Source organism: Pyrus communis, chromosome 4, assembly GCF_963583255.1.
Source record: "Pyrus communis chromosome 4, drPyrComm1.1, whole genome shotgun sequence".
In the NCBI taxonomy this organism is placed as follows: Eukaryota; Viridiplantae; Streptophyta; class Magnoliopsida; order Rosales; family Rosaceae; genus Pyrus; species Pyrus communis.
Window position 1 is genome coordinate 26073444 of NC_084806.1, and position 17028 is coordinate 26090471.

The window sequence follows — 17028 nt, forward strand, 5'->3', positions numbered from 1 at the left end:
GACCGTTGACCGTTGACCGGGTCTGGGTCCGGGTCAACAAGTCAAACGGGTCAGGGTCACGGGTCAACGGGTCAGGGTCACGGGTCATGGGTCACCGGTCACGGGTCAGGGCTTTAGGGTTTTGGGTTAGGGTAATTGGGTTAGGTGTTAGGTGGGTTGGGTTTTAGGTTAGAAACCATACGGCCCAAAGGCCTAAATAAAAGGGTAATGGGTTTGGGCTTGCAACCAGGGTTTTGGGCTTGGCAGGAAAGGCCCAAAGGCCTTGGGTTTGGTGGTCACCGGATTCCAAGGAGGGGGAAGGCCGGATTTCGGCCGGAGAATTCCCAAGCTCCGTTGGAGCTCAAAACTCAACCAAAACATGTCATTCAATATACCAAATTGAATCCCCGAAGGTAAGGAATCGAAATATACCCTTGGTTCCCGTCATTGTGGCCGGAGGTGGCCGGAAAACAGCCTGGAAGCCACGGGTGTCCGCCGGAACTGGGTAAGATTCAAATGAGCATAACTTCTTCAATACTCAATGAAATTGGGTGAAACAAAAAGGAAAGTTGTATTACTCAGCGAGACGAAGAGATTGATACCTCGCACGCCGGCCAACTCGCCGTGGTTTGGCCGGAAATTTCCTCGAAAGGGTCGGTGCTCGCCGGAAAACTGGGAAATGTCTCCGAGGTGGTTTCTTCATGGTTTGACGTCCAAAACACAACCACGGGGGTTAGAAAAGAGTTATAGGTGTGGGCATGGGTGTGTGTGTGTGTGTTCTTGTCGGAGGAAGGAGCACCGAGAGGGGGAGAAAGGAGAGAGAGTGAGGGAGAAGAGAGAGACTTTTCAGTAAAAAAAAAAAAATAAAGGAAAAGGAAAAGGGAAGGAACCTGGGAACAAAAACAGGGGTGGCCCCTTGGGCTCACCAATTAAGGCTAGAAAAACAATTTTAAAAAGGAAAGTATCCCCCAAACTTAGTGAAAATACAAAAATACCCATTTTCTTCCGTAAATCCCGGGACGGGTTATTACAAACAGTGAAAGGAATTATGTCCTTTGATAGCATGGTATTAAGCCAAATTAGAATGTTCTAATTTTTTTCATACCTGACTTCAAATTTAGGATTAGGAACACTAGTACTATTACTAGATCCATCAAGAAGAAATTACATCTGAGTTTATATACACTTTACAAATAAAGCTGAGTAACTAATCACATCTAATCAACTCACTAAACTAGGATTAGTTACAATGATTACAACCATATGACAATTGTACAATCTAACTAAGACTCATTATGCGTCCCTTACTAGCATCGTATTAAGCTGAAGTTTGGTGACACTGATAATTATTTCTCTAGGACGCGTGAGTGCGTGCTAAGAAGAGTTAAAAATGAAGAAGAGACTTGCTCCTCAAGGATTAAGAAAGAACTCCTCTTTAAAATATTTTACGGCTTATTTATAAAATTTTATGTTTATGATTGGAACTATTCCTATTGTATATCATTCTATAAAAAGCACCTCTACAAAAAATAAATTAAAATGAAAATCGTTTAGCCATTGAATTTTATAAAAACAGATGAACATATTTGTTAAATGTATTACGAGTTGTCGATTTATTTGTTAAAATTAATTAACTAAATAATCTTAATTTTAAGTAAATTATTTTTTACAGAATAATTTATAAATTAAATGAAAAGCAAATTACCAGCCATTCGAAGAATGTTGTAGTGGCACATTGTATACGGGAATTGAACACAACATTCCCTTGAAGGCCGGACCTATCAGCTTCACCCACGTGTAAACATCGACGTGCCGGCACCGGCTTCCGTTCCAGCTCCTCCAGAAAAGACAACCTCACCGCATCAATTATACCTTCTTTCTCTCTCTCCCCTCTCTCTTCCCTCGAATCATCGCCGCGTGCTTAGCTCCCGTTTTCGCCCCAATTCTCAATTCCTGTGCCCCGAACACTAATTTTCCTTCTATTTCCTTGAAATTCGTGTCGGGATTTTCTCGGGAAACGTAAGGGTTAGGGTTGGGGAGGGACAGCAAAGATGAGCTTTCGGGATCTGGAAGCGGGTCGGGGGACCAATTATACCCGGCGAGGAGACCTCATCAATGGCAAGCGGGACCCCACCCAAGCTGTGGCCTCCGGCATTTTCCAGATCAACACCGCCGTATCCACCTTCCAGAGGCTCGTCAACACCCTCGGCACCCCCAAAGACACGCCGGACCTCCGCGAAAAGCTGTGAGTTGGTTCTTCACTTCCAATTGTCGATTGTGTATTGTTTACTGAATTCTGTTTGAAATGTGAGGTTTTGATTTTGTATTGTATGGTTGAGTTATTGAGGATTTTGTTTAATCAAGGTTGAATTAGGTTTTAGTTGTTGTTAAATCATGATAAGTTGGGTTTGATTGTTCGGATGGGTTTCGGCCTCCTGTTTGCTGTATAATTCGATGGATTCGGATTTATCTGTTTCGCTATCGTTTTGGAGGTGCATGTAGTATCACTTCAAAGTATTCAAGAAAAAATAGATAAGGGGCCAGTACAACTTAGTTGTGACCCAATCATAAAGAATAGCGACATCCTGGATAGCAATCACGATTACTTCTTTCAAGTAATCAAGTTGCAAAATGTCATTTCTGGTCGTTATTCATTCTTTTTTCTTGTGAATGATTTTAGCAAAATACTGCATGCATGATAGATTCCATCGAGTAGTGCTCCCCGTATTGACTTTTCCTGATTGCAGGCACAAGACAAGACTACATATCGGGCAATTGGTGAAGGATACTTCAGAAAAACTTAAACAAGTCAGCGAAAGAGATCATCATACCGAAGTTAATGTAAGTTTCTCTGTCACTCTCGTCCCTCCTTCCTCCATCCGTCTCTCACACACACAGACACACCCAAAAGTAGAGACACATGCCTTTCAAAGTCCCAAATTCTTCATTTCCACATCCAATTTCATCCAAATTCCTCATTTCTGATTAAACCCTAGATCCCAAATCCAATCCCAGAAGAAATTCTAGTGTAATCAATTCCATTTCCTTGCTGTCTATGCGGGTTTTAGGTCTGCTATCATCTTCCAGCATGCCTCCCCTTAGTCTTTGTCTTTCTCTTCTCTTCCTCCCAGTTGGTAAGCCTCGTAACCAATCCGCTCCGACCATCTGGGGTGGTATAGCGAAAGTTGGTTTGTCACCAACCAATTCCTGCACTATTTGCTAGGCTAATTAGTCTTGGAAAGCCTTGCAGATGCTCCAGAATCACCGAAACAAGTCCCACAGTTATCACCCACTAAGGATTATTGTGTTTGGACTCAGGTCAAAACAAAGATAGTATTGACGTTACGAAATCTAAAATTAATGTCGGACTTTTACCCTGTCAAAATATCATAACTAGGTAAAATCTGATTAGTTCACTCAAGGGAATTTCCTTATTGGCCCCTCGAAATTGATGTATTTGATTCATTTGAAATGGTGCATTCTTGTTCTCTATTGCGGGTTGGTCTTTGGAAAACTCAAACTTTTTGGTGTGATGAACTTAGATGTCTTCAACTTAATTGTAGGCAAGCAAGAAGATTACGGATGCTAAGCTTGCAAAAGATTTTCAAGCAGTGCTGAGAGAATTTCAGAAGGCTCAACGACTTGCAGCTGAGAGAGAAACAACATATGCTCCTTTTGTTCCTCAAGCAGTTCTTCCGTCCAGGTAACTTTTGCCAGAGGATTTATACAAGTAATTCCAGTCTTTTATTTGTGTCCACTATTTATGTGATATCTTCCAGAAGATATTTTTGTTTTGTTTAGTTTGCATTACATCTACTGTTGGAGGACCTCAATCTGAAGTTGTATTATTATTCTAAATGTTTCACGCAGTTACACCGCTAGCGAGATAGATGTAAACTCAGACAAAAGTCCAGAACAGCGTGCTCTCCTTGTGGAATCTAGAAGGTGAGTTTTACTTAACAATGATAAGGAATTCTAACTGTTTTAGCAGAAAAGGGGTCGTTATTCTACAACGACATTAAACGTAACTCCAAATCAAATGCTGAAAGGCATTAGTAAATTTCTGTTGGAAAAGAAGAAGGAAAGACGAGGGACAAACTAGTAGAATCGTGCATTTTCCAGTAAAAGGAAATTGAATGAAATTATATGTTCAATGGGAAGACGATGAGTTATGTACTATAATCTGGAGACAATCAATGCAACATAAATGAATTTTTCTCCAAGTCTAGTTTTAGGTTTATGGTGGAGGGATAGAGCCTTTGGTGGGAAGTGGTGTAGTGTAATGTGGTTCATAGAAAAGGGGTATTTTATTGGTAGTCATGGGATAGGGTGTTAGAGACTGTTATTCGTGGGGTTGCAATCCCTTTGGGACAAAGTGCAGGTCAGACCATGAGATTGAGTGAAGTGTTTGATGAGTGTTGTGGTGTTGGAGCTCTGTGTCTTGGTTCTTCTAGTTAGTGTTCTAAAAATCGGCCTAGGTGGCGGCGGTGGAGCGCCGCTGGGATTTATGCCAAAGAGTTCATCAAATCGGGTGGGAGTTAGTTGGCCACCTAGGTGCTATCTAGGCGGTCTAGGCGGCCTTGTAAGAACCTCAACGGTTCTTCATCTCATTGCAATCTGACAAGAAGAGAGAGGGGCGATGCATACAAACCCCATTGATCGTTCAAAGAATCCACATCGGATTTCTTCACAAACTGCTGCTTGACCAGTGGGCCACGCCGATGTTGTTTGATCGTTCGGGATTTTGGGATGAAAGTTGAGGGTTTGGAGTAACTTGTGGAAGTGGGGAAGAGGTCTGATGATGGGAGAGGCCTCTTGATTCTAAAACAGAGAGGAGAGAAAGCAGCTTCTCTTTGTCGAAAAAAGAGTGAAAGCGATGGAAACGAGGGGTTGAAATGAGGAATCGGAAATGAGGCTGGTTTTAATAAAAGCGAGAGAGGTATCTGGATGATTTGACCATTTAAATTAGTTGATGGAAACGAGGCATTCTTATAATAAAAGAGAGAGATTTGCAATAAAGAAAGGGTGGGGTGGGTTAGACTGGGACGGGCCATTTTATATGCTTATCATCTTTTTCACTCTTGAATTGGGGTTAAAAAAACAGCCCATCTTATTAAGTAGACCTAGTTTTTGTTATAATAAATTTAATTAAATAAATAAAAATTACAAATCTGTCTAGGCCGCCTAGGCACTAGGCCCCAGTCAACCGCCCGACTAGCGCATAGCGTTTTTTAGAACCATGCTTCTAGTATTTTGGTCTAGAAGCTATCTTTGAAATTTTTTGATTCTCCATTGTCTGTCGGAGTGGTCTATTGTTTTTCTATTATTTAACTAGTCTTTCAGTGTTTTGAAGAACCATACAAGTCACTTGGGTCAAGGTTGTTTCAGTCTTTAACTGTCTGCAGTTAATACTCTCTTCTTCCAAAAGACAAAACATAAAAAACTGAACCATCTCTTTTCATGGTCGTAAAACTTAAAGGTGGTGGAACCACCGTACCATTTCAAAACTGCCCTCAAAAAGGGAACTGCATCGGCACTGACTTTGTTGATGCACAAAATCAGCAAGACTTTGGAACAACGTAAAGTGTCAGGTTTGTGACCTTCACCCGGTTGCTCCGGTCACTTCATGAGGATAATATATAAGGGATAGAGGTTGGGAAGCAAACACAAGATGTATGTAGTTCACCCTAAGTTTGGCTACGTCCACGGAGTAGAGGAGTTTTCATTAATAGTGAAGGGTTACACAAATACATAAGTTTAAGCATAATGACTACTTTAAGTACAATAATGACATTAGGGATTAATTGTAGGAGAATGGTCTCCTTTTATAGTTGAGAAGAGTCTCCAGCTTTTGTCTGCAGTCGATGTGGGACTCTGTGAGCTTTATTCTGACGTTGACATGTGTTGTGTTGTGATTGGCCTCCTGGTTGGAGGGAAACTCTTATGCTTCGGTAGGGGTGCCTCGGCATGAACCCCTCAGTGAGTTCTTCACTGTATGACGTTGACCGATGCTTGGTAGTTTCGAGATTGGTCAAGTATGGTACAAACAAACCTCATTGTACCTCCATTCTTATTAGAAAAAGTTATATCCCAGAAAACATGTATTCCTTTCTTATTAGAAAGGCCATATGATAATTAGTAGTTAGGGTGGTTTATCTGAATATATGATATTGTGTGCCTTTGGTGAAGGAAACGATGGAGGGGAACAGTCGGTCAATTTCACTTTTTAATTAGCAAGGGAAAAATTTTATGAAGACTTATTACATTTAAAATGGGTAAATTTCGAAAACAAAATTGAATTAATTTTAGGGATTGAATGCTTAGTTTTAGGTTCTAGAAAATTGACACCTGGTGGAACAGTGAGAAGGTGGCTAGCATTCCCCCTCTAAATTTTTAAAATTCCTGATTTCTGAAGCTCAGAATAATCATGCCGCACACACCTTGTGTTGTTCTACATCAAGCTTCCAACGCCTTTTTTCTGTCCTTAATGATACAAAAATAGTTGGCAGTGGGAGCCTTAGCATCAGCTGTCTTTGATTGTTGTTTGATTTATCTGCTTCAGTTTAAAACTCTTATCAATGTTGGATGTGCCATATATCTTTGGTTATAAGTGAGCTTTGCTGCAGACAAGAGGTCGTGCTATTGGATAATGAGATTGCTTTCAATGAGGCTATCATCGAGGAAAGAGAACAGGGAATACAAGAAATCCAGCAGCAAATTGGTGAAGTGAATGAGATTTTTAAAGATCTTGCTATACTGGTTCATGAGCAAGGAACCATGATTGGTAACTTACCTTCTCCTTACTCTCTTGAAGGCACTTATACTTATCTGGCTTGTGTTTTCTTATCGGTTATATCCGCTTTGTAGATGACATTGGCTCCAATATTGAGAGTGCTCACGCTGCTACTGGGCAGGCAAAGTCGCATCTAGTGAAGGCGTCAAAGACCCAAAGATCGAATTCATCTCTGGTAATTTGTTCACATTTTTTTATATGACAGTCTACATATAAGTGTAAATATTTATATATTTTTCAAAATGTTCGCTTCAGGGAGTCTTTGGTAATTTTTGTTGCTAGGTTGTTATATGAATGATTCTTAAGTTCATTCTTGCATGAACATGGGGTCCAAATTCACAGGTTAAACTGATGGTCCATGATAGTTTTCACAGCCACAACATTCTTCATTAGGCTTCGACATGAATTTTCAGATCCCGTAAACACATGAAATAATGCATTTAATCCCACTTGAGAAATATTGTCGATCTGTTTCAGTTCCTTTACAAATATATTATGGAATCACTTTAAAGTTAATGTTTTTATTTTTTGCAGACTTGCTTGCTCTTGGTAATATTTGGAGTTGTGCTTCTCATTGTGATAGTAGTACTTGCAGCTTAACCAGAAGATTGTGCTGAGGTATCCCTCTGCTATTTCTGCGATGCCTAACTTGAGTATGTTGTTGTATTCTAAGTTCGTATATGTATGTATGTGTATATGTATGAATAGGGCTGGACCGTGGGTATCCTTCACAATTTCTGGTTGCGGTTGGGTGAGGTGTCTCCTGTTTCAGTAAGTTGGTGTTTGGGGCTTCTGATGGTGTTGTGTGTGTGCGCGTTGTTTTTTCTTCATTTTTTTTTTTTAAATTGTAAATGTTACGGTGTTCATTTTTATTTATATATAAGAAGTTATAATTGTTTGGGTTTTCATTTATTAACGTTAAATAGTAAATTATTGATTTCGAATTCGATTTGGAGCTGGAAAAGGTATTCGTACATGATATTTTGAACCAATTTGCTAGTCCAGAAATACCGAGAGGAGAATACTATTACTAGCAAACATGGATCAAGGCATGAGAATTGTTGGGCATTCAAGAATTAATTGCCTCTTTTCTTGCCTCTTGAGAAAGGAGAGCAATGGCACAACAAATATTTGAACTGCAGAGGCTTTGACTATTTGTGAGAAGAATCACGGAGCTACTTGCAACTTGAAACCAAATTGAATAGTTGGTTTCAAATGGGGAAATGAATGATTATAATTTATAGCACAATATGAAGGAACAAAACATGTCACCTTTTAGCCATCTTCCCACAGGCGCCTTTGATGCTGTGACTAAGGTACTTCTCTCGATGTTTATCAGCCTTAATAACATCGTCCCAACTGAATTAATTTTGTGCATCAAGGGAGAAGCAGAAAGTTGGTTAAATCAAAATTGAATTACAAAGCTTTCCAAGATAAGAATGCATCTACGATGTACAAGCATTATTTTCATTGACCGTGTCCATGATGTACAAGCAATAATGTGGTTCAAATTCCTTTTTGAAGAGAATCGAACCTAAGACCTCTCACTTACAAGTAAAGAGGAATATTATTAGACTGTAATACCGAGTGGTAACACCTTACCACGGTTAGATTACGCTGTATAGAATTTCATACATTATTGCCATTTTTGGATCTTCCTATGATTGGCACCAATAATTGTAATTAATTTCTGTAACCAGTAGGTTCATTTTCCTACAACTATCAGGGTTCCTTTGTGTAGGTATTAATGGTTTCTTGTGCTTCAACTGCCTATTACAATAAGCCTTATTATAAAACTACTGAAATTATTCGACTCTTTTAACACAAAAATCCCACTGCCGCCCAGGGATCGAGTATGTATCTGTCTACGATCATATGACCTAGTTTACGCGTATCAAGGTATTTTATGATATACTCTCAGCTTCACTAACCAAATCAATGTCGGACAGCTTTACTAGCCAAGGCTAGTGCCGATGTAACATGTATTATGTTTTCTTATAAGCACAATCCAATGTCGTATAACTTCACCTTCAGGTTATGGAGCCCATTATATTTCTTTCCTGACGTAATCCAATGAAATCATTGAAGGAAAAGACCAACAGCGCAACACGCGTCCATTGTCTAATAATAGAGTGCCAACTCCAATGAAGTAGATGGCTTCACTGCAAAGCTTGGCGGCAGCCTCTGCCCCAATCTTAGCCTTGATGGCTTCCTCTGTCTTATTCAAATTCTGTACTTGACCATCAAACGACATTCTATGAATTTTTTTAATTAAAATAATAATATCACATCCACTTCACAATTGCTATAATAGAAAAAGAAAAAAAAAACATTATTGTCAATATATATTGAAGAAAAAAAATAAAGATACAATAAGTTAGAAGGGATATGAAGTCAAACTCTAACAAAAAGTAGAAAATTATAAGAAACTAAAATCAATTAAGAGAATTTCTAAGAGAAATGAAAATTTGAAAACCATGAAAGTTTATGAACTGAAGCCACAATTGCACATGGTGGACAAGAATCCCACCAATGAACCCAAACATGACCAACACCATAGTTTGCCAAACAATCTGCCACCTGATTTTCTTCACTATAAATATGAGAAAACCGAACATGCATGCATGGAAGAGAGGATGATACAACAATTTACCCAATCAACCGATAAACGCCAAGGCACCAAAGATCCATTAGAAAGAAAATGCACTGCTAAACAAGAATCACACTTAATCCAAAAACAATATCAACACTGTCCAAAGCGATATAAACAACATGAATAATAGCCTAAAGTTCTGCATGTTGGAGTTTTCGAGTGGAAATTTCCTTTCATCTCAATTGTTCCACATTGGTCAAGTCGGGAAGTTTCACAGACCTTATAACATCTTATTCATCATACAAAGTGATTGGAAAAATGGACCATTGAAAGAAAAAATGGGCTTGAACTTTGAGTTTGGGTTTGGGTGTGTAATAATTAAATATATAAATAATATATAATTAAAATATATTTAATTGTCAAAAGATGGGCTCAAATATTAAATCTAATAATTAATTACTATTTTTAATTAATTATTTTTTCAACAGACTCATCCTTTGGATGAAGTCTGAGACGATGAAAGAACGCCAAAGAGCAACACACCTCTCTGAGCAAATGCCTTCCAAAAGATGCATCTCATATTCATACATGTTGTGAACAGACATTTGTGCATTATATATACATCCATTTGCATGACATTTAGAACACAGAAAAAATGAATTCTCCTAAAATCCCAAAACCTTCTTACTAAGAGAACCACAAAGATATTCGCCAGAAGCCAAATTTTCTGGTGCTGGAATTTTGATTTGATCGTTGAATCCTGGTGAAACAGACGTCCATCGAACTACGAACACTAAGTAGGGATGAAATTATGTTTCAAGGGTATTGCGATGCGCAAGTCTCGATCACTGTTTTTTTTTTTTTTTTCATTTTATATTAATTTCATCTTGTTCACTCAGCCAAATTATTGATTTGCATTTATTATTTATTAGCATATTCAAATTTATTTCTATATATAAATTTTTCATTGATTGTTGATAACATCTGACGCCGCTCTAAGGCAATAACAATACCAAAATATCCTGCAAATCAGCCAAGACAATGACATTCTCTGGATATGTCACGAAGGAAAATAATAAATAATTTAAGATTATAAAGCATTTACTCCTGCACTTGAAGTTGTGGGTTCAACGATGTGATCATAAACATAAGAGGATTAATATTTTTGGAAGACTATAGTAGTATGTTGTTCTATAAAAAAAAAAAAAATGTCGTAATTGATTGTTAATTCCCTATACACAAGCTCAAACGTTGTTCAAAATCATCCCCTAATGTGCGGTCACTTATTAATTTTGCATTTTCAAATTATATGTCAAATTGTCACACATAAATGAAATGAAAACCACTAAAGGAGAAAGTGCTCCACTATACAATAAAAAACTGCGTGAATTGAAGAAGTTTTTTTTACATAAAATGAAGAATATTGCGAAGTGACGGATTACGTAGTGACTAGGGTTTTCATCTTTCAACCAACCTAACAAACTATATCCAGTTAAAAACAATACTCATCAAAGGAACCATCAAATTCTTGCACAGCAAAACAAAATTCACATTGCATATATAGAATGTCTAGAGGGCTACTTTCTGCCCTTCTTGGTCTTGCCTCTCTTGTTCTTGTTCTTTATCTTCCCCTTGTTTCCAGTACATTGGGAACCAGCAGCATAAGCCAACAGATTTGACTCATTTCATATGCAATTCTCCTCACCTATAATGTGGCTGTCCATGTAATGCAAGTTAAGATTTTCAAATAATGGGATCATGATATATGTGGATGCAAATTTTCGCCTTCTCCTTCTTGGACAAAATTGCACCTACAAAACAAATAACACCTTAGGTCAAGGCCAAGAACCTCATGTGCCCATGATGAGTTTGGGGGGGGGGGGGGTGAAGGAGAGGGAGACTTTGGCGGAAGAACTTCCGATGTCAAAGTTAGAATTTGAAGAGAAAAGTGTTTGGAGAAGTTAGCAAGAGACTTCGAATTGAGTTTTGGAGAGAATGATGAGGTTTTTATAGGGGTGTGGCTGGCCCCTTGGGAGAGGGAGAACCGGCCACTTGGATTGTTACATCCTAGTCTCGACTCCGCCATAGCACGATATTGTTCGCTTTGGGCCCCAACCATGCCCTCACGGTTTTGTTTCTGGGAACTCACACGAGAACTTCCCAGTGGGTTACCTATCTTAGGATTGCTCTCGCTCGAACTCGCTTAACTTCGGAGTTCCATTGGAACCCGTAGCCAATAAATTTCCAAAAGGTCTCGTGCTATATGGAGGTGGGCATGCACATATAAGGCACATCACCCCCTCTCCGTTGGTCAATGTGAGATGTTACAATCCATCCCTCTTAGGGGCCCAACGTCCTCGTCGGCACACTTGCACCACACAGCAAAGTGACTCTGATACCATTCTGTCACATCCCAGTCTCGACTCCGCCGTAGCACGATATTATCTGCTTTATTTTTGGATTGTATATATGTTTCAATTTACAAGTATAGTTTATTTTTTAAGTGTTCATATGCACTTATTTACATAATATATAATAACTTTACTTAAATCCTCTTAGTACCAGTTTGGCTCAGCTGCAATTATAAAAAAAAGCAGCCATGAAAAAAAATTGGGGTGTAAAATGTGTTTGGTAAGTGTAAAAATAAGTACTTCTTTTCAAATTTCCAGCCAAAATAAGCAGGAAAATGGACGCAGCATTTTACTGTTTCTCAAAACCAGCTTCTTTTCAAAGTAGACGGATGAACACTAAAGTTTAATGAAACTTTCTTAAACCCAATTATACCCTCTTTCTCCTTCTCGCTTCCCTCCTCGTATCAAATCGTCGAATCCGTCGGTGTTAGCGACGAAGGCGTGATGGCGCTTAGTTGAGGTCGTCTCATTGAGACCTTGTTGCGACGGCGGCGCCGGGAGCTCTCTGTGGAGAAAAGGGAAAGGGTGGCGATTGCACTTTCCCGCCCTCCAATGGTAGCATACCTTCGGGTTCTTTGATGGGTCGGATTGCTGCCCACCCAGTTTGTGGAAGACCTGTTTGCTTCCCCCTCCGTCTACATCCATTAGCTACGGATTCGAATCTCTGTGTGGCTATATACTTTGAACTGAAACTCAATATCTCAAGAACGTGCCCCCAAACAACAAAATCCAATTCCAGATTAAAATTTCCATAGATTCAAAACCCAATTACCAAATTCAGCTAAACATACAAGTAAACCAATATTTGTGGCAATTATTTTTCAGAAATTGAAGACCACCACCGACAGAAAAAAGTAGCAAAGCGAGGGGGGAGAGAGAGAGAGAGAGTTTGACTCTGACCTTGTTGCGGACGGCGGAGGATTGAGAAGAAGGGGCGGAAATGGTGAAGGGGAGAAGCTTGGAGAGTAAGGGTTGGAGGCTGGAGTCATCGCAGAGAGCTAGCCGAGTTAGCAACTGGTCCAGCATCTCTATTTTCTCTTCATCCGACTGTTGGTATTCACAAGAGTTTACTAACTCAATACCAAAATATGTGGGTGATAAGTTTACAAACTCTATCACACCTCTCACTTTCACTCTCAATAAAATTGGACAAAGAAATAGAGAAAGGAGGGAAGCAACAAGCTTTGGTAAAACACTTGGACTTTGATATATGAAAGAAGTAGCAAGCTTGGTGATAACAAACACTTTGAAATATTAGAAGAGTTTACAACTCTTAAAGCTTACAAGCTGAAAATGAGAATGGAAATGAGATTTGGATGGGATGCTATAAAGCTTAGCAAGATGGCCTATTTATACAAAACAGAAATTGATAAACAATGCAACAACACATGCAATGAATGAGGTGTTTAACATCTTTACACCCTTTAAAACACATGCAAGAACTTTGGACAGTCTAGCACACATATGCAGCTATCTTTCCAGCTTGCAATCAACACTCTTTCGGCTAATACACAGCAGCACACTGCTGTCTTCCTGCTAGCACATCACATGGCAGCACACTTGCTGTCTTTCATCACCATTTCAGCTAGCACATGGAGGAAACTTTAGTCTTTGTAGTTGCAGCATGTGTGGATACAACCTGTAAAGAAACTAACAGCTAGAAGCAACCTTTTACAACCTGTTTTTATTTGAATTTCCAACACGCCCCCTCAAATCAAAACGCCTTCATGCCTAGCATTTCACGCAATAACCGGAATGATTCAACTGGTAGTGGCTTAGTGAAGATGTCAGCCATTTGTTCCTTTGTGTGACAATAGACAAGCTCAATTGTCTTTTGCTTCACATGGTCCCTTAGAAAATGGAACCTGGTATCAATGTGCTTGCTCCTTCCATGTTGAACAGGATTCTTTGCAAGTTTGATTGCAGACACGTTATCCACATGAATCACAGTCGATTCCACTTATGGATGACACACTGACTTCAACAGATTTCTTAACCAAATTGCCTCATACACGGTTGAGGCTACAGCAACATACTCGGCTTCACATGATGACAAAGCAACAATTGATTGCTTCTTTGAAGTCCATGAGAAAGCTGTTGATCCTAGAAAAAACACATAGCCAGTTGTGCTTTTCCTTTCATCTTGGTCACCTCCCCAATCACTATCTGAATAACCAAATAATTTTGCATCTTCACCAAAATTATAAAATAGACCATAGTTTAGAGTACCTCTTATGTACCTCAAAATTCTCTTGGCGGCCAGCCAATGAGACTCCCTTGGTGTTTCCATGTATCGACTCACGAGTCCAACACCATAAACTATATCAGGTCTTGTGATTGTAAGGTACCTTAGGCTTCCAACCAAGCTTTTGTACACGGTTGAGTTTACAAACTTACCTTCTCCTTCCTTGGACAGCTTCAATCCAGTTGCAACTGGAGTGTTGACAATATTGCACTTGTCCATATTGAATTTCTCCAATATATCTCTCATGTACTTTTGTTGAGAGATGTAGATACCGTCACTTCCTTGCTTCACTTCTATGCCAAGAAAGTATGACATTAATCCATTGTCAGTCATCTCGAATTCACTGAACATGGATTGCTTGAACTCACAGAACATTGCTTCATTGTTTCCTGTAAACAACAAGTCATCTACATAGAGACAAATAATTAAGAACTCCCCTTTTGCACCATTCTTCATGTAAACTGAATGCTCGTATGGACATTTCTGAAATCCATTTTGGTGAAGGTAGTTATCAATCCTTGAGTTCCAAGCTCGTGGTGCTTGCTTGAGGCCATACAAAGCCTTCTTCAAACGATACACCTTTTCTTCTTCTCCTTGTACTTGGAAGCCTTCCGGTTGTTCCACGTACACTTCTTCCTCAAGAACTCCATTAAGGAAAGCTGACTTGACATCTAATTGATAAATTTTCCATTTATGCTGAGCGGCAAGAGAGATTAGTAATCTTACCATGTCAAGTCTTGCAACTGGAGCATAGACTTCATCATAGTCCACTCCATACTTCTGTTTGTAGCCCTTTGCTACAAGCCTTGATTTGTACCGATCTACACTCCCATCTGCAGTGCGTTTGATCTTGTACACCCACTTAACACCAATAGCCTTCTGATTTGGTGGAAGCTTTGTCAACTCCCAAGTGTCATTCTTCTCGATGGCATGGATCTCTTCTTCCATGGCTTTCTTCCAACAATTTTCTTCCACAGCTTCATTGAATGAGAGAGGCTCATGGTCTGCATAGAAGCAGAAAAAATTGGTTTCTTCTTCTTCTTGTCCATAAATCTCTGTGAGACTCCTTAACCTCACTGGAGTTGAGGAGCTGCTTTCCTCACTAGATGTAGGACCACTCTTTGCAATTCTGTGCACTAGAGTTGTTGTGATTGTTTAAGCAGGCTGTTGCTCAATAGGTGGTACAACTTCTGGTTCTTCAAAATCAGTGGAGACGATCTTCTCTTTACTGACTTCTTTGTTGTTCCACTTCCATGTCTCTTCCTCACTGAAGATGACATCTCTACTAACCACTAGTTTGCCAGTTAGTGGGTTGTAGAGCTTGTATGCCTTGGACTCTTCACTATAGCCCACAAACACACACTTCTCACCTCTATCATCAAGTTTCCTCCTCTTGGCTTCTGGAACTTGAGCATATGCAACTCACCCAAAAATTCTTAGGTGTGTAACATTCGGCTTGTATCCACACCAAGCCTCTTGTGGTGTCATCCTCTTGACACTCTTTGTTGGACATCGATTCAACAAATAAATCGAACAAGCTACAACTTCTGCCCATAACTCTTTTGGCAAATTCTTCTCCTTAAGCATGGACCTTGTCATGTCAAGGATGGTTCGATTCTTTCTTTCGGCTATCCCATTTTGCTGTGGGGTATAAGCAGCAGTAAGTTGATGCCTAATTCCTTGCTCCTTGCAGTATGCTTGGAAAGCATTGGAGGTGTACTCTCCACCTCTATCTGATCTCACAGCCATAAGCTTGTGGTTACTTTCAGCCTCTGTGAGTGCCTTGAACTCCTTGAAAATTTTTAGGGCAGCTGACTTCTCCTTGAGAAAATAGACCCAAGTCTTTCTACTGAAATCATCAATGAAGGTAATAAAATACCTATTACCTCCATAAGACATGGGATCCAATGGACCACATATATCTGTGTGCACCAACTGCAGTGGTGCTTTTGCTCTCCATGTATCACCAACAGGGAACGATAGTCGTGCTTGCTTGCCAAGCACACAACCTTCACATACTTGGCATGTGGCTTCAATCTGGGGTAAACCACGAACCATTCCTCCACTTGACAACAACTTTAGGCCATTGAAATGAAGATGGCCAAATCGAAGATGCCATTTCCATGACTGATCTTCCATCACACCGATGTTGCAACTCCCAATCTTTGTGTTCAACTTCAACGGGAACATTCGGTTCTTTGACATTTGAACACGTGCAATAAGTTTTCTCCTTGCATTTCTGAGAGTGAGAAACATATTCTCCATATGTATAATGTACCCTTTCTGGAGCAGTTGACCAATGCTTAGAATGTTGCTCTTCATACCTGGTATGTAGTAGGTATCGGAAATGTATTCTTCTTTACCATCCTTCTGGATGATCTTGATCTTCCCTTTGCCTTCAACTGGCAACTTTGAGGAGTCACCAAGACTTACAGATCCAAAGGCCCCATCTTTTAGTTCGGCAAAAAACTCCTTCTTTCCACACATGTGATTGCTTGCACCAGAGTCCAAATACCAAACATCTTGTTGGCTACTGGAATCATGGTGTGCTAGCAAGACTGTAAGTTCTTCATCAGTATTTCCACTTGATTCTGCCATGTTGACATGCTCACCATTTTTATGTGAACATTCATTGGCATAATGTCCATATTGCTTGCAATTGTGACATTGGATATGCGCCTTTCCTCGAGTAGATCTCCACTCTTGAGACTGACCTCGATTTTGTGCATAGCCTCGACCTCTTCCTCGAGCTCGTCCTCGGCTACGGTTAGATGAACTCCCACGACGTGAGTTCCACTGCCCACGACCTCCATTTGGTTTGTCAATATTCAACTTTGACTCCAAAGCTTGCTCTAGCGTTGTGGGGTTTGCATTCTTCTGAATGCGTTGCTCGTGAACTAGGAGGGATCCTAGTAGCTCCTCTGTGCTCATCACCTCCAAATCCTTGGATTCCTCAATGGCAGTCACCACATGCTCAAACTTAGATGTGAGTGACCGGAGTATCTTC

At 39.8% G+C, this 17028-nt stretch overlaps 1 protein-coding gene across 2 annotated transcripts; it reads left to right on the forward strand.

The window, feature by feature from the left end:
* Window positions 1-1734: 1734 nt before the first annotated feature.
* On the forward strand, window positions 1735-7680 carry LOC137731235 (syntaxin-22-like). 2 transcript variants are annotated; one of them, XM_068470337.1, is made up of 8 exons: window positions 1735-2224; window positions 2727-2820; window positions 3543-3682; window positions 3850-3924; window positions 6606-6763; window positions 6847-6947; window positions 7307-7390; window positions 7481-7680. In XM_068470337.1, the coding sequence occupies exons 1-7, from the start codon at window positions 2031-2033 to the stop codon at window positions 7370-7372; spliced, it is 828 nt and encodes a 275-aa protein (XP_068326438.1). In that variant the 5' UTR covers window positions 1735-2030; the 3' UTR covers window positions 7373-7390; window positions 7481-7680. The 2 variants fall into 2 exon arrangements, with proteins under 2 accessions (XP_068326438.1, XP_068326437.1); XM_068470336.1 differs by having other exon boundaries at window positions 1736-2224; window positions 7307-7680.
* The last annotated feature ends 9348 nt before the right edge of the window (window positions 7681-17028 follow it).